Source organism: Protomyctophum parallelum, assembly GCF_964188405.1.
Source record: "Protomyctophum parallelum genome assembly, chromosome: 6".
NCBI classification, from domain to species: domain Eukaryota; kingdom Metazoa; phylum Chordata; class Actinopteri; order Myctophiformes; family Myctophidae; genus Protomyctophum; species Protomyctophum parallelum.
Genome location: NC_139701.1, coordinates 39357963 through 39377099, shown reverse-complemented (window position 1 = coordinate 39377099; position 19137 = coordinate 39357963). Strand labels below are relative to the sequence as shown.

The following is a 19137-nucleotide window of genomic DNA, read 5'->3' as shown; positions in this document are numbered from 1 at the left end:
TGTGTGTGCGTGCATGCGTAGCACACCATGTGATTGCGCGTGCGTGCGAGTGTATTTCTCAAGACTGTTGTTTTGGACTGAGTTCACTCCCACATCTAGGACCTCATTTATGAAAAGAGTTGACAATGCATAAACATCAGCCACTCCGTTTGGATTACTGTGCTACTCCTCGTCATGGTGTAGCGCTCACACACACACACACACACACACACACACATACGCTCGCTCGCTCGCTCGCATACACACACACACACACACACACACACACACACACACAAAGCCTCCTCACACCTGCAGGACAACATTCTGTCTGACCTTCAATTAGCGAGACGCAGGAATGTGAAACACAGATTAAGGAATGTGCCTTCCCTTTTCTCTTATAACGGCGAGTATCAGAATGTTGAAATTCCCACCCAAAAAAACACAAACTCTGGGAACAGACACACAGTGTGTTTCACATCACATTAAATGAAATATGATAGGTTCATGAACCGCGGATGGTGTGCTCGCATTGGTGATCACGCTTGGGAGGGGCAACACAATTACACAGATAGCTGGAACGTAATTACAAAGCAGGGCAAGCTGTCAAAAAGTGGCAGACGTAGATTATGAAGTCACTGCGTCAACCTTACACACTGTCAAATCCCCAGAGTTGATTTGACCCCAACGTCGTTACAAATCGAACCATTTTGTTCTATCTGTGCGCTCCCTGAGTTCACACAGCCGTAAGGGTCTATTATTTGGTTCCACTTGTAGACTCTGAGAGTTAAATTACCACTGAGGATTTTACTGTGTACAGTAAAGCACTCGTGTTTTCTCACTGAATATACATACATTATTTCCTTTTACCTGTATCTACTTGTCACATTGCACATTGCTATTAATCACAATCCAGTGATTAATAGCTTTTGACACATTACCACATACTTCAGTTGGCCGTTGAAATGTTTATATGCGGTAACAATCGATGGGTTTTTCCCTGAAGAGGTCTTAACGGCCAGAACAGTTTCCTGTACTCTGCGTCCTAAATAAAATATTGGCACTTTGGCTATCAGTGTGTGCGGCCACTTTCTTTTTCAATTTCTATTCAACAATCAATGACAAAACATTTGATTCAATCAAGCCATATGTCAGCAGTGTGTGCAGATTGAGTTTTGCTCATTCGTTGCATATTGAATAAGTTATCAGCTAATGAATACAACCAAGCACCTCTCCTTCTCACCGTATAGGCCTATACACACACTGCAGTACTGACACCTCTCCTTCTCACCGTATAGACCTATACACACACTGCAGTACTGACACCTCTCCTTCTCACCGTATAGGCCTATACACACACTGCAGTACTGACACCTCTCCTTCTCACCGTATAGGCCTATACACACACTGCAGTACTGACACCTCTCCTTCTCACTGTATAGACCTATACACACACAGCAGTACTGACACCTCTCCTTCTCACCGTATAGGCCTATACACACACTGCAGTACTGACACCTCTCCTTCTCACTGTATAGACCTATACACACACACAGCAGTACTGACAGTACCTTAGAGAGCACCTCTCCTTCTCACCGTATAGGCATATACACACACAGCAGTACTGACACCGTATAGGCCTGGCCCTATACACACACACAGCAGTACTGACAGTACCTTAGAGAGCTGTTGGTTCTATGGCAACAACAGCGTAAGTAAGGAAATTCCCGACATGTCCCACAAAAAGCTATGTTGGAGGTGGAAGTGTGTTTATTGGGACTGTTCCCAGTCCTGGTGTACTTTGTCAGACAGAGGAGTCCTTTATTCCCTCTTCTGTGCCTGAGCAAAACCTCATGTCTCACAGACAGGCTGGGATTGATCGAAAAAAGAAAAATAACTCTTGGCCTTTGAAGTATATCAACCGACGCCATTTACTTATTGTGGTGTTGATCTGCAGAACTGCTGTATTGGTTCAATCAATTCGGCTTGTGTTCTTCTATGGACTTTAGTATCTGCTACGCTGGCCTCGGACCTAGGAAAGTTTGCCTCACCTGCAGTGTCCAGTGCCGTTGCTGAAGGTCTGACACGTAGCATTGTTAACACACGGCTTCACATCATCGACACACTGCAGCCCTGCAAGACAAGGAAATGAGTTAGGATACATGGACAAAACGATGGAGACCAAATTAACCACATGTAACCAAAGTGTCCCTATTGTGGGGTGAAGGTTTGACAGAAATAGCCGATCCACAAACCGCAAAGCGGCAACGCAGCGTGCCGTGAGCTTGTAGACGGTTTGAGTGGTTAAGCTGATAGCCAACATAAAGTTTTTTTTAGAGCTACAGTAAATATAGCTATTCTTACATTATAATCATCTTAATAGAGTATATACATGTCCCCCACAGAATGGCTGAAGGACGCATTCACAATGTTTTTTTTGTCATTCCACTGAATTCCAAGCTTACCCACACTTTAGGCCTAACTGATTGTTCTACTGATTGTGTGTTGGCGCTGCCTGCCACTGTTCCAAACATCTACAGCATTGCAGTGGTTTTGGCTCCGTTCTGAAATGTATAACGAAATGCAGAACCGACAACTTGGCTCTCGCCAAGCGTGGCCTGCAAACCTTCTCCTTTTCGCTTCTCCATCTGCCAACATCTGTTGGGCTAAACCTAACAAGCCGTGCAAAGCCAGGCCGAAGTCAGTCAGTGGCCATGGGGGCAGCCGGACAGGCAGACAAGGAAGGCAGGCAGGCAGGCAGACAGAAGTGAGCCTTGATAGATACAACAAAGCCCGACTATCTCCATGCCAGTGAGACACTCGAGGCCAGACACATCCTCCATTGTGCGGTCCGGAGGCCACCAGAGACATGGGGCTCAAGTGGTCTTCACGCACACCATGCTGGCACAACATACCAAACAGAAGGGTGTTGCTCACAGTCCTAGTTGTCACGGGAGGAAGCCAGAGGAAACTTTTGTTTTGTGAATGATCAACTGTCAGCCGTCAGGCGGTTTTGTTTCTCATCTTTTAGCCACATTACATCACACACCACACCTTAAACCTGACCTCACACTTTTGGCCATGTCAAAAAAAAATTACAAATTGAGAAAATATCACATCCATAAACTCACAATGCGTCACTTCGTGACTCTTTGTGAGCTTGTTGATCGGCTATCTGCACTGCTTAAGCAGTTACAATTGACAGTTTTTAGGGTAGGGAATATCTCTGGGGTTGGGTTGCGTAGTACTAGAAAGGGCTTCTTCCTGTCAGAGCAGTGTCAGGTCAGCTGATTTCAAAGCAAAGCCAACTCAGGGTTCACAAGACAGTCATCACACCACAGGAAGAAGTGTGCTTCCTGTGCTAGATGCTAGCGTCATCTAAGGTCACGTCACGCGGACCTCATCAATATGTCAGGGCCAGCCGTGCAATCGGATGACATGGTTTTAGAATTGCGGGGGGGCAGATTTGTACCCGAGTGATACGACTGAAACTGACTGAGTGATGCTACTGTAGCAGCTAGCACTCAGTCAGTCGTATCACTCAAGTACAAATTTACCAGTGTTGATTTTGTTTACTACCTTTTTTGACTGAAGAAAACTAAATAAAAAGTAAGTTATGATGACAAAAACTATATAAATATATTGAAATTTTGTCAACAAATACAAACTAGACTATAATGTTAGGGAGGGACTAGTGAAGAAGAGATCCAGCAGAACTAAAAGACAAGTTATATATGTTTGGTTGCGCTTGGGTGTTGCGCTCTGAAAATAGCAGATCCACAAGCTTGTTAGCTTGTAGATCAGCTATTTTTGCCATGCAGCTAATTTAAAATCAGCCATTTGAATGGCATCAAGGCCCACAAAATACATTTAAGTCGACTGAATCAATTGTAGATTTAGTAGACTAAACATTTCAGGTAACTGAAATATGACTAAAACGACAGAGACTTTAACTCAAAAGACTATGACTAAAACTAAATCAGAATTAGCTGTCAGAATCAACACTGTGCTACACATTGTGCCAGTAATACTTTCCGTGCAGGTTTTTATGATGCATAAACCACAAGAACTCTATAGCGGCCCTATCCTTGGGGCGAACCTTCTGCGAAAGTAGTACAAGCTTACAACCGCATCGCACTACGCCACGTTTTGAGCTTCTAGAACAGCTAGTTTCAGTGAAGAGAAAAAAGGAATGGGTCTAGTATAGAGCTCTGGGTAACTACAGTAAGTATTAAGTAATATAGGGTTTAACCCATTTAACCCATTTTGACCTGAGATCAGATTCTAAAAATGTCTTCTACATCGATTTTTCAAAATTAGCAGACCTACAAGCTCGTAGCACGCCACTCGGTGGCGCGCTATGAGCTTGTAGATCTGCTATTTTTCAATAGCTAAAGCATAACATAATGCTAACACCAAAAGGGGTTCCCGACCAAAATGGGTTAAACCTGAGAACAGATTCTCCAAATGTCTTCTAAATCCTGACAGTATTCTGAAAAACCTATGTTTCTATATCATTGGTGATTACACTATTTCATGTCAAGGACCCCCAGAATATATTTGGCCGCAGACCCCCATCTGAAAAGATGTTGTTCTCGGGACCCCTGAACAAGATTTGCAAAAATGTACACAATTTTTCAAAAATAGCTCTACAAGCTCATATAATGGTTACAGTGGTAGTGGTTAAAAGCTTATAAGGTCACAAGGTGACACAGATGCGTCCTCAGGTCTAAATGGGTTAAGTGGTTAAATAATGTGTAAAGTAAGTGAGATAGGTGGAGAACCTTCTTCTGAGTCTCGGTCTGCGTGGGTTTGTACCGACAACGACCTGTGGTCATGGTGTGATGCTAACCTCTACACCACTGTTTCCCAAACAGCAGGTCGGGAGTCTTGGTACCCAGTGTTGGAGGATCGTCAGCCCATTTTGATGGGTCATATTTAAGCAATATTACACGAGAGGGTGTGCTTTACGGTCATCAATGGCACGCCTGCCTTGCTGCAGGAACGAGCCGATAGGCAACGCACATCCTTGAGTGTAATTTTGCAACAGTTACCCTTAAAAAAAAGAAAACGCTGTACGTTCCACGCTAAGTTAACTCTATGTTTCCACACTGCACAGACCTCCACCAGGGAAGACGGAAGACAGTCAATCCTCTGCCCTGGAACATGGCTTGCAAGGTGGGGTAGATGGAGAGACATAGGCCTACTCGGATATATATATATATATATATATATATATATATTATATATATATATATAACTACTGTAATATAGAATGTGCTTAATTGGCACAAACATCAACAATTCCCGAGAGGCACAACAAGCTTTGTTCAACAACATCACGTGGACATTTCTTTAGCACGGGTTGAATTATGTGGGAGTTTGCTCTAAATGAGCCTGGAATTGTTGGCTGTGTCATCTTTGGACAGATCTATGTCTTTGACTTCGTGATGCCTGCTAATATGCTGGCTCATATGTGTTGTTTTGCCAGGCAGCACTCATGGAGGCGGAGCATACTCGACAAGCGGTAGCCGTTTTGTTAACGATGCGTTGTGTGTCCTCGTAAATGTGTCCACACTTTTGACTCGAAGGAAGCGGGATGGTTTTCCGACTCTTCTGCTTGTTTACACTACTAGTAGCCTTTCATCATCATCACTGACTTAAGCAGTGGCCATAGTGAACCGAAATGGAAAGTAAAGCAGAGAGACACGACACTACAGCGGTCTTGCTCTCTTTTAACTCCCCTCCTCTCTCTGTGGACCACGGTGTTTGTGTGGGTCTGTCCTACATGTGCTCCTATCAGTGACGTCGTCATCCAGGTGGAAGCACGTATGGATGGGATGGACAGGAACGTCTGTGGCTCGGACGTGCGCATGCAATGAAATATCGCGAGTCGGCTCGTGATTTTGATACGTCAATCGAACGTCAATTTCGATTTGAGAATCGTGACAGCCTTAGTCTGCAGAACCTACGATCGGCCAGCATGTCCATTTGGCTTCAGTGCTTCATCTCGGTGCCCACCGGCGCCCGGGTCTTGGTTTAAGCACAGCTAGATGGCTGTTCAGATTGCTTCCTCGAAAAACAACCTGTTATAATGGTAAATATTCCCTTTTGTTTTCTAAATCAAAATCCCCCACCCAAAAAATATAATAATTCCATACATTTTATATACTTAGTATACATACAAAAGTAGTGAAAATAGCAGATCTAGAAGAGCTATTTTCACTAGTATGGGTCCATGGGGGGAGATCCAATTTCTCGTTAGGGTCTCAAAACTGTTTTGGGGAACCAGTGCTCTACACCCAGTGAACTCAGTGGTCCTACAGGACCTAGAGGCAGGCCTTGGGTTTGTTTCAAGCCTTAAAACACCAGAGTCTGAACACGGCTGCTGGACAGAGACAGAAGGAAGACTTGTCCTGGAGTTGGGCCGACTGGCATAAGCCATTAGACATGGAGATACCAGCGCATAAACCAGCGTGAAATCCCTAATCCCAACACACCCACGCACACATGCCCATACATACACACAGACACGCACAGCTTTTCAGATTAAACCGATGTCACACACAGTTTCACTACGTCACAAAATATGTCTGACCGCGAAAACACAGTCTATTTTTGTGCCATTCACCTATTGACCGTCTGTGTTTATGTGCCATTCCCCTAATGACCGGAACGGAGTCAGACACAGAAACACAGGTGAACACAGGATTTTCATAGCAGACATATCACTTCTGGGTCCATCTCAATTGGAAAAGTATTTAAGAAAGATGTTAACAACGTTATATGGTATGTTATCCATTTCATTGGTTCTCAACATGGGGTCTGGGGACCCCCAGCGGTCCTTGAAGGGGTTGGTGTCGTCGTCCCCCCCCCCCCCCCCCCCAGCAAAAGTAATTTAATATAGCATCACAATCATTCCAACCACATCATCCATTTATATGGATTATATTTTCTAACATATAAAAAAAAAGCTGATTCACATGCTCAAAGTGTGCCACTTTGTGCTGCATTGCGCGCTTGTACATCTGCTATTTTTGAATATGTTAAAAAAATATCAATAATTTTGACTTTAAGTCCCGACTCAGGCACAATCACAATATCAATTTGAGGAAATACTGATTTATTGAATGAATACATGGGCCTGGATGTACAGGGGTTGGTACTAGTCTGTGATAGCATTAGTCAACATACACAGGTGACCAAAAGCAACAAAAAGAAACAATGTTGAAGGGGAGGAGAAAAGAGAGTTTAAATGTGAAACAAGCCTAAGGGGTGACCGAACTGAACCGAGAGAGAGAGAGAGAGAGAGAGAGAGAGAGAGATTGCGTGTGTGTGCGTGCGTGTGTGTGTGTGTGTGTGTGTGTGTGTGTGTGTGTGTGTGTGTGTGTGTGTGTGTGTGTGTGTGTGTGTGTGTGTGTGTGTGTGTGTGCGTGCGTGCGTGTGAATGCGAGTGAGAGGATGCACACAGAGAACGAAAAAGCTGCTCTCTTCCTCTGACTGGTTAAGCCAGGCACAATGATCTCACAGGATTTGGGATGGACTGGCCCTTATTACAACATTCCACCCCACACACACACACACACACACACACACTTCACAGGCACTACAAGCCAGCTAGATTTTAAGAGGGCAGGGAGACAAATAACTGTAACTTAGAAACAGCTAACATGTAAGAAACTTGTAAACAAACAAGTTACAACATAAGAAATGGACATATTAACTCACACTCACAATCTCTATTATGACATGTAGTTATGGTAAAAACAAAATACTCCAGACTGGAGTTGCATTGTAGTGCGACGTCCTATCGATATGCTAACATTCCATCGGCTCTATCTAATGGCGGTTCTCACACGTCCTATCAATGAGCTGGAATTCCCAGGGATCAGAGCCATGATAAGACTCCATGGACAGAGTCAACATAGGGCTGAAGGCAGAGGGAAAGAAAAACACAGCCAGGTAATTGATCTAATGCTTCGAGAGGTATTATAACCTACACCGGCGCGCCAAAAAATTCCTCGCTCGCTCTCCACTTTTTTTCTCTCTCCCTCTCATCTCATCTTCCTTCCATCTGTTTTCATATGCGCTCTCTGGATGAGGCATTGGAGAGATGGGTAAAAAAAGGAGGGAAATGAAAAAGAGCGAAAGAGGAACGAGTGCATGAGAAGAAAGGCAGAAGGAGAGAGCGGAGGAGATTTACGGTGTCTGTGGTGTGGTGGGACTGGGAGGAGAGCGGCCTGTGATCCCCACTGATGGGAGGGAGCGTCAAGCTATGAGGAGACGCTAATGTGAAGCAGACACATCTCTAACTTTTTGCCAGGTGCTTTAAAAGCATCCTGGCCGAGTCATTTGGATGAAGCTGAAGAGGAGTAGTGCTGTTGTTTTTTTTGGTTAATATTGTTGTTTTGCTTTCTCAGTAATTGTCTTGTAATGTTCATTGTTGTTTCTTTGTATATTTGTATTGTCATTTGTGTGGAAAAAGGAAAATAAATACATTGTTGGAAGAAAAAAAAAAGCATCCTGGCCTACATTCACTACTACCTCTAGTAGCGACCGTAGTAGACACTTTTCCATGATTGCCTGCCTCGTCTCTAGGGCTGCCTCTAAGCCAATGGAAGACTTAAGCAATATTACACGAGAGGGTGTGGGTTAGCGTGATTATTGCCACGACAGTGATGCGGTAAGGAACGAGACGAAGTCGAGTTCCGCAAGCATCACTGAAGTGGCAATAATCACGTTAAACCACACCCTCTCGTGTAATATTGCAATTATACAACAGTTACCCTTAAAACTAAGAAAATCGCTGAAAGACAGATGTAGTCACTACGACCACAAATGTCCCAAGAAACTAGCTAGCCTAGCCACCGAGTTTGCTAGCGCTCTGGGAAAACAGAGCAGCTGAATTCTTTGTTTTGATTAGGTGGTGAATGGTGCTGGTTTGATCCACGGCTAGAAGGCTGTTTCAACCAATCAGATTGCTTCCTCGAAACGACCTGTTGTATAATTACCCATAAAACCCAAAGACTGAACAACATAAAACCCACACCCTGAACACCGCAACATGAAGCCATGAGCTGAGGCAGAGGATGCGGCACACAAACTGATTAGTAGATGTTCATAAACAAGAGCTTTCTGCACCTCGCAGTTATGCCTTGTCATTCTTGTATATGTTGTCAAGGACCTCCCAAATTAATATTTAGCCACCGCGGACCCCCATCTGAAAATATTTTGTGCCAGGCAGCGACGCCCAGAAGAGAATATGTGTGAAAATGGCTTGTCGATCTGCTATTTTCCTGCCATAGCTTTCTCCACAATACAGATGCTGGGGTTAAAGTGGTTAACCAAATGAAAATAGCAACCTCACAGTGTGTTGTGGTGTAGCATGTTGTGAACTTGTAAATCGGCTATGTTTGCTATTTTACTTTTTGGGGACAATTTTAGCTTATAATAATGACATGCACAAATTTCGCGACGGCAAGTCTGGCGGACCTATTTTGGGCAAAGTGTAGGTTTATGCATACAAAGAAATTGTACAGGCAATGTGATTAGACATCTTAATACCGCTTCTACTACCGTCTTCTTTTTAAGGGGTTTAAGTATGTCTCTCTACAAAGCAGCATAAATGGAACGATTTACAATTCTGTCAAGTTTCCAAGTCATTGGTCATTAACTGTGGGACTGTGTGCAACTTCGTTCAGGTTTACATAGCCTGTTGTGCACCAATCTGTGAAATGCATTCAGGCAGGTTATTTTAGTAGGCCTGACCCTTCCTTTCAGCAGAAATTCCATTAGGGGCAAATGATTGACTGACTCTTCTGCGATTCTAATACACTCACTGTGCATAAACATTACATGCAGGTTATTTTCACTGAGTCTTATGTTTAACGCAATTAGCTCATGCTCTTTCTCAGATCAAAGAGCACGCAAAACAGTAGAGGTCACCCGTTGAATAATAGAGTGGTACCAGACGGTCATTCCAGGTAGGGTCGGCAATTAACCCAACATATATCCAATATTCAAAAGTTCAAAACCGATATTTAGAACCCATACCCGACTTAATCTTGCGCATGTAGGATAATTGAATAATAGAGAAGCAGTTTTTGTTTTCAATTTTAGTATCAAAGTATCACTGTAGCTGTACAAAAACAGCAAACAGATTATAATCGTTCATTAATCGTAATTCGTAATCGAGGCAAAGATTTGAAATAATCGTGATATTGGTTTGAAGTAACTGTCGTAACTGTTGATGATTGATGTGTTTTATGGCAACACAAGATCAAACAACATCACTGTTTAAGAGCAGAAATACAGACCCAACAAGACACACCTTTATCACAATGGTACAACTGGCCAATATTTTTGTCTAATGTTTTTTTCTTTCTACCCACTACGTGAGTCCTATCCTATACACAGATATATAGACTATGATAAATGATTAGCTACTGATAAATCTATGAAGCATTAATTAATACTGCAAATTGATACGGAAATAAATGCTGATCCGAGCATGCAGTCAGCACTCAGCAGACAATATTGTCCCAAAGATAAAAGAGAATTATGTTCATGAAATTAGTATCACCCTCACGACCACAGATTTCTCAGTCACAGACTTCTCAATCACGCACGCACGCACGCACACACACACACACACAGGTCACTGCCACTAACGCCTGATTTATGCCTCTGCGCCAAAGTGTGTCATGCGTCTTGCCGCCTTCTACAAATCAAGTTCCACACGGAAGAAAGTACACTTATTCAAGTGGAATTGAAAGCATCCAAATGGGCCTCAGAGCGAAACCATCCTGGCTCCATTAAGGGCCTGGAGCAGAGAGTAGATGACAATCAGACGCTTGTTTTCTGTCGAGTCAGAGGAGACTGGGAGGACTTCTGGTTGTTTTGTGCAGAGCCGGCATGAGGCTGGTTCCTCCCTCAGCACTCGCCAGTGCTTTGTCACTGAAACCACAGCCAGCCCCTCGGGAGACCTGGCTATGTCATGAGCATAAAAAAAAAGAATGACTTACAGGGGGAGAGAGAGAGAGAGAGAGAGAGAGAGAGAGAGAGACAGAGAGACAAATTGTGTCAGAGAGAGGGACAGAGAAGGGGGAGGGCGGGGGACATGAGCGAGCAAGCTTTGCGCTAATGGCTGAGGATTGAGATGGGGAAGTAATTATGAAACTACTGACAAAGACAGCACACGAATGGGCGTCCCCGAGGCCTGGCGCACGTCCATACAGGAGAGGGCAGGAAGTTGTTCGCACAGAGTGTGGAAGTAACCCCATTTCCTGGAATTGCTGTACAAGCCCTCTATCCAGCGGGGCAGAGGGTTACCGTGGTAACGTGCAATAAAATACCCTTAGCTCAGCGTGTGTGTGGAGTGGGGGGTGTTAAATCTAAACAACGTTGCCCAGAGGCTAGAGCTTAAACTTTACTGGGCCCACACAGATAAACGGCAGACGCACCAAGCTGGGTTCACGGGCCTCGGCTCTCTCTGCAGGTCAAGTTGAGAGCGAGGGAGGGGACGCACTGTACCAAGCTGACCGATGGATTGCCAATGGCAACAGCAGGACAGGCCGAGGATGGATACGCCTAGCTAGCCTAGCTGACTGCTGTAGCAACTGGGAAGCTGGCCTGGCTCTTGTAATTACGTGGAGGAGTTTGCGGGCCTCATCTAAAGCTGAGTACACACAGAGGAGGGCTGTGCTGTGTTGGTACAGCAAGATTCGCACTGCACTGTCAGCCTAGCTGCATACGTGTGTGTTGAGATGTACAGACTGAGTACGATGGAGAAGCAGACTGAAAAGGCATGCTGATTCCTAGGACTTTCATTTTCTCTTTACTACAGTATAAAATCCTGGTAAATAGGCTACATTTGTATCTGAGACTGAGAGTATACAAATGTAATAATAACCAAATAGACCTTTCCAGGTCCATTCACTTTAGTTACACTCTCAGATTAATTCACAAATTAACATTGATTTCATTGTAGTAATATTACTCTCTGTAGATATATTCTGCAGCCATATACATCATTAATACAGTTTGTCTACTTTTAGGCTAGCTTGTCTTATGACCCCCAAAGAGAATTTAGGCCATTGTACAGATTTCATTTCAAAGGAATTGTTAAGTCTAGTTTAATGAAACCTTACAGCCCAGTACAAACACAAAACGAAGCAGCTTTTATCAGAGTAGTCATCACTTAGTTCAATTGACTTCTTTGACTATAGGATGTATACAGCTAAACCCAAACCTTCCAGGCACTTGGGGAACACCTACTGGCACTCTTTGCCTCGTGACATGGTGGCTGAGAAAGTCCAAATATGTATTAATAATATTATTTAACATGTCTGCAAAATTCAAGAGCTTAGCTTACTTACTCTTTTTTTCTTGTCTACTTCCTCCTTTTATGCTAGTTCTGACTTCTTCTTGTGCCCTGCAGTAGCTGTCTGCCAGTCTGACTGCCTACACAGAGCGTCTATGTATGCCCATATGCCACTCAGTGGGCTATATGAATATACAGTATGTATGGCATGCTTTGTCCTCTCGTTGTACTGGCATCGCTTGTCATTTGTCAAGGACCACTTGGCTGAATTTGAACCCAAATCCTGTTATTTTTAGTTGAGCACAAAGCTCATACTAAACTTGATGTGGCAATGTCTTTTGAGGGGGGTGGGGGGTTTCTGTGATTTTTATTTTGAGTTCGGAAAACGGAATACTTCCTATGTGACATCATCACAGTGAAAATCTAGGTTTTCCCTGACATTAGTCCATGCTTCCTGTAGTTCCAGTCGGACTGGCCCCATGCCCGGCCCCGAGGGTGTTTCTAAGATTTAGTTCAGCATTCCACGATTATAATAATAATGAGCTAATACAGGTTGAAACAAATGCATAATGAACCAAATAAATGCCAAACAAAGGCCAAGTACACTAAACCCTCCTGGAAATACCACTCTCTCTTCCATGACGACTTGGTACACAGCCCAGTGCATGAAACCCACAGAATGTGAAAGTGTGTGTGGTGTGCGGATGCTCTTTGGGTGGGTCCCATGCATAACAAGGTAATTGACAGTCTTAACAAGGTGATTGACATGGGGGGGCTGTGTCTGCAGTGTATTCTTGTGTGTGCAGTCCATGTACACGCCTCCCAGAAGTATCTCTCAAAGAGAGAGTGACGAGTAGCATTCACAGAAACAAAACATTAGCCTGTTTTGTCAAACTATCACACAGAAGCCAAAAATGCATATTATGTGTCTGTTTTCACCTTAGAGAGTGGTATGTTCTCACCCCTGGCTAGGAATGGCTATGGTTAAAGGTTAAAGTTAAAGTCCTACTATTTGTCACATACATTGCTGTATGCAAGATTTGTTCTCCACATTTGACCCATCTTTTGGAAACATTTGTAGTTGGTGGTAGTTAACTTAGAATAATACAGTGGAAAAGCAATCAAGAGGAGCACATTATTTTATGGTCATAGGGCACCGATCTCAAATACTCTTTCCCATTACAAACAGTCCTAACTTTGCCTGTGGCTTCTTCCAGTGGTGAAATACTCCTTTAGTTTTAACCCAACATGTCCTACAATGTGGTACTCCTACTGAGTCAAACTATCAATGAATGCAATGAGTACACTAACTCAGACTCATACTGTGGGTTGATTTGAGACAGTTAATGTGACCACATAAGGGCCCTTATTCTCGTCTGTTTATTATATCCTGTTTTTATACACATGTTTTGTGCTTTACAAAACATGTTTGATATTGATATTACACTATGTTGATTATTTTTGTACGTGAGCCTGGGTGTAAACAGATATTTTGACCTCTACTGTGCCTCTTGTCTCTGTCTGTATGTCTTCCACATCGGTCTACCTGTTTGTTGCCCTTCTTCTAACATTCCTCTATTCTACCTTAACAAGTCCATCGTTTCCCTGCAAATACTTTTTCCGTTACGACCCGTCACTTCTAAAATGCCACTATGACTTAACATAGAAGGCATTTACTGTTTGATTATATAACTGCTACCTAAACAAGAACAATTTTATTAGTTCCCAGTTACTAGAACTGTAACTGGGAACAGAACCAATTCACCACTGCCAACTGCTCCTATAAAGATTCTTATTAGGAGAAACTCTCCGTATTTCTCCTCCACCTTGCCTGCTGATGATATACGCTTCCTGGCTCACACACTAGACGGGCATCTGCCCTGGCTGCCTTGTCTCCAGGATTACTGGGGCTGTGCTGGACAAGGAATGCAGGCCATAGTAATTCCCTGTTAATTTGCTAACCTGTTCAACAGTGCAGACACAACGCTCTGTAATCCCTCTACCTTCCACAGCCACCAACCCCCTGGTGGTAAATGTACAAGTAGTGCACAAATACCCTACCCAGCTTCATTCACATTTTGAATGGTATTTTTTCTAATGTCTCTCTCAGGGGTAAAAGGCTCAAAGAAAGAATGGAATGGTTGAGTGGCTGTGGGTTTTGGCTCTGCCCCAGCATAAAATTAATGTGGGGCCAGTCCTGTTATGCTCACCATGTATACAATGTGTTCCGGACCTGCTCCTCACATCAGGCCTATCATATAGAACTAATGTATCGTGGTCGTCTATTACAGAGTATCTCAAACCTTTTAATTTCAATGACCCCCATAACTTTGAGAGTGTACAAATGGAACGGGAACGGTCCATGATTTGTACACTCTCAGAGTTACAGACCTGTAAGGGTCCATTTGGAACCCCCTCAAGGAAACCTGAGGGTCCCTGGACCCCACTTTGGTCTACTGGTCTACTAGAGTCAACTAGACCTATCTTATGCACCACACAACCTCTCTCCCTCTGTCCCTTAAACACTAACAAACACGCACGCACACACGCACGCACGCACGCAAACACACACACACACACACACACACACACACACACACACATGCACACACACACACACACACACACACACACACACACACACACACACACACACACACACACACACACACACACACACGCATGTATAAACACCTGCGGAGCACACACACATCTGGACCCCAATCCCACAGGCCCTGATGCCCACATGGTTTGACCTCATACAGCTTGATGTGTCATTATTTACTACTCTCTTTCTTTCTTTCTTTCTTTCTCTCTCTCTCTCTCTCTCTCTCTCTCTCTCACACTACAACCAACAAACAGAGCAACAAAACACACATGGTGGCCATGCAGATTTACTACCATTACTAATCCAAAATATAATACCAAGTTCATTAAATAAAAAAGAATAAATACAAAATCAGAGAATATTGGGGTGCCGCTTGCCTAGCGGTTAAGCCGCATACCACATAGATTGATTCCCGAGCTCGACGACCAGACCTTTTCTGCGTGTTACACCCTGTCTCTCTTTCCCTGTGTCCTGTCTCTCTCAACTGTGTATTATGATTAAAGGCAGAAAAGCCCAAAAATATATTTGTTAAAAGAATATTTATTAGAGCTATGAAGTGCACAAAATAGTGTTCTTCCACAACAACAGCACTGTGAATATAACATGATGACACGTGAGTTATCTTGCAATATTCTGTATGAAACAGAGAGGAAAGGGAGGGGAATATATAGAGAAGTCAAGCAGGATTACTCTAGGCCACATAAATAACCCCAGCACAAGCCAGTGGGTCGGACCGGCGCTCAGTAAATAATGCAGTGTTGTGGGTAGCTCAATAAACAGCTTTGTGTTCAGAGCGGAGGGCCATGCATGAAACAGATAAATCACATTTCACACCAGACTCCAGTTTGGGGCAGAGAACAAGGAAAGCCATGGGCGGTACAATCGCTGGCCATTGCCAATGTGCATTCACGACGAAATATGTACACACGCAAATAGATACACACACGCACACCAGCTGCCTGCTGTCTGTCGGGAAATAATATGCATCTATCACATACCCACGCTATAGCAGGGCAACACAATGTCGTGTGCCACAGAAATTACAGTTCAAGTTACTCTCCAGGGGCCATTCCGAAAACCACATTAATATAAGCTCTTAGCTATGTTTTTTATGTTTTTGTTATACATCACAATTACATACTCTCATAATCATATGTCGTTTTAAATAAAGAGTGAAATATTAATTTTGCATTTTAATTAACTCTGACATCAATTAAATTTGCTGGGCTATACATTGTGCCTTGGACTTTAATTGCATATGCATAGATGTAGATAATAATGATGTGGTGACCTGGCCTGTTTGTACTTTTTATATAATTTTTGTACTTTGCACAGCATTATGATGTAATAGGTTAACACAGCACCAACATTCAATAAAGCAAAAGCACAATAAGAGACTGAACACTGAATGTCTGCAGAGTGTAGCAGGATAGTGTGTCAAATAAAGCATTGGTTCCCAAACTTTTTAGCCTGTAACCCAAAAGAGAAATTTGATGTCTCCCATAGTAGTGAAAGTAGCAGATCTACAAGCTCACAACGTGTAGATTGGCACTTCTACTTAAACATTTGTTTTCTAATTTATGGAATTTTTATTTTTTTTACTGGAAAAAAATAATTTAATTTCTTTTGAATTCATGATTATTTTTTCTGTTTTTTGAAAATGTTTTGAAATAATAATAATTAAAAACAAAATGTAGGAAACAAAAAATAAAGGGACCCATAAAAATGTGTCCGTGACTGACAAATGGGTCCCGACCCAGTGTTTGGGAACCAGTGACATAAAGAACAGGTAGAAAGAGAGAGGCTGTGAGAGAGAGAGCATGAGAGGGGCAGAAAAAAGAAGGCAGAAGAGAGAGAGAGAGAGAGAGAGAGAGAGAGAGAGAGAGAGAGAGAGAGAGAGAGAGAGAGAGAGAGAGAGAGAGAGAGAGAGAGAGAGAGAGAGAGATCATGAAGAGAAAGGAAGGGAGGAATGTGAAACACCAACAGCTACATTCCATCCGCTTCTCCTTGCACTGCCTGCAGCACTTTTACATTGTCTTCTATTCTTTTGTAGGACTCCTCTGTTCAGAAGTCAGCCAGTCCATATAAAACGTGAGAAAGGAGGATAGGCTGGCCACATGTATCAACTCTGGGCAAATAGAGGATGTCAGATGAAATCATCTTTGTTACCTTGGCACCCTTGGCCCCAAGCCCATGCAGCAAGGCTTAAGGCCTATAGACTTATTGGCCATACTTTTTCAATGTAGCCATTCAATCCTTTTCAGGAGCCTGTATGATTACTTTGAAGTAGTAATGCCAAGGCACTTAGGCCAGTAACCTAATAACCTACAGTATTTATGAAAATGTGCAGGTTATATCAAATCTCACATTATTATTTACAACAGTAGTTATATGAACTTGCCTTGAACACATACATACATGATAGGCATGCTCAAAGATTAAGCTAGGCCTCAAGGGTGCTTTTATAAAATTCAAAGAAGAGAATTAAGTTTAATTTTGGTAACCATGTCTAAGAATACGAAGAGGATCTCTGGGCTAAAAACTGTGCGAATTTAAATAGAACATGACTTGACATGGTGGCACTGTGGCAGGTGTCTTTCAGCCAGATCACAGCTCCTCTCTTAATTATAACAACCTTTCAACACTAAAAACATTAGGCAGCTAAGTGTCCATTTTGAATTTCTCTCTTGTAATGGGCGAACTACTGCTCAACATCTGGGCAGAGGTGCAGCCCCCTTTTGTGACTCAACTCACACCAAACAGCGTGGAGTGGAGGAGTACTGTATTATCAACCAAAGCCTAAACGAATGAATTACACTGTAGATAAGGCGTCGTTCGATGTGTGTGTTACTGTTAACAATACATGACAGGTCAAGTCAAAACCAAAGAAATGCAGTGGTTTATTATCAGTACACTTCACCTTCACCTTTCTTCTCCCAAATACGCACTGTCGCACTCACACTGACGAAACAAACCAACTAGTTTAAATCAATGTAAAGCGTTCTACGTAAGATTTATGGCTCTGTGTTGATTGTAAACACAACAAAAAGAGTTGTAGTTTAAACAAAATCACATAGACATTCTTACTGCACCAGAAAGCGTGTGTGCAGCGATGCGGACTGGCGGTGCACACTAACCCGCAGATGCAGCAGCAGATGCCACGAAACTTTTATAATGGCACTTATGGCAGAGAGAGAAATGTGTATTTTAAATGTTACCAACTTACCGAAAGACAGTCCAACACAGCAGAGGACGAATACTAGTAGTTTGCCCGAAGAGAAACCGGGTAATTGGCCCATATTTTCTGTAAAATCCACATTAGGGTCGACACTCGCTCAGCGCCAGAGCTCGGAGCTGCTGTCTGTCTCCTCCGGTTCAAGTTGGTTCTCCAAAAAAAAAGTAAACCCTGCGCTTGGGTGGCTGGCTCACATATAATGAAGGAGAAATCCCACCTACGCGCAGTGTAAAAAGTAGAACATTTCAATTATGTTTAAATACGAGCCATGTGCCGCATAGCTTCTTCTATTTTTTAAATCGTATTAAAAAACATGAGTGTTTTTTCCCTCGGAAAGAAAGACGGCACTTTAAAGTTTCTTCGCCACTCTCCGCTCAGCAGTTCACTGAAGTCAAGAGTGAAAAAAACACACACACACACACGCGCGTATCCTTCCGCATAATCCTTGCAGAAAATACCAGATATACAAGCTCACGATGCGTCGCACGGTGACGCGTCTTGAGCTTGTAGATCGGGTATTTTTGGCTCACAGTACCGTCGTACGATGAAGGATAACCAGGCTTTAGTCAATAGTTAGCGTGGATCTATCTTGGGTTATGAAGAGAGAAAGCAGACCATTTGTGAATATAAAATCCATATAATGCTTGGGTTTTTTTTGTGTTTTTTCCTGTTCCTTAATGATGTTTTTTGTTGTTGAAAGTAAGAAATTAACATTGGCGTCCTCTCTCCCCGTCGCCACGGCGGAGGAATTTTCACTCATTTTCTACTTCTCAAAGCTCGTATGACTCCAAATTAACCCGTTCAATGATTTTTTTTTCTCCTGTCTCCCTCGTGCATGTTTTCCGTTATGCTTTTTTTTAACACCCACGCTTTACTTTAACTGCTTATTTTCATCACAGATTGTAATTTGTGAGTGAGACAAAGTAGCATGTAGTGCTAGTTGCACAGCTCACAGGTGTAAAATAAACAAATCAATCAGTAGTTTTCACTGAC

At 43.0% G+C, this 19137-nt stretch overlaps 1 protein-coding gene across 2 annotated transcripts in view; it reads right to left on the bottom strand.

The window, feature by feature from the left end:
- The window catches only part of notch2 (notch receptor 2), a 75123-nt gene extending 56599 nt beyond the window's left edge, over positions 1-18524 (bottom strand). For both annotated transcript variants that reach the window (XM_083767570.1, XM_083767571.1), the window contains exons 1-2: positions 18136-18524; positions 2031-2112 (exon numbers count right to left, since the gene is read on the bottom strand). In XM_083767570.1, the coding sequence (XP_083623696.1) occupies positions 2031-2112; positions 18136-18208 (155 nt within the window). In that variant the 5' untranslated portion in view covers positions 18209-18524. The remainder of the gene's footprint in view (positions 1-2030; positions 2113-18135) is intronic.
- Positions 18525-19137: the final 613 nt, after the last annotated feature.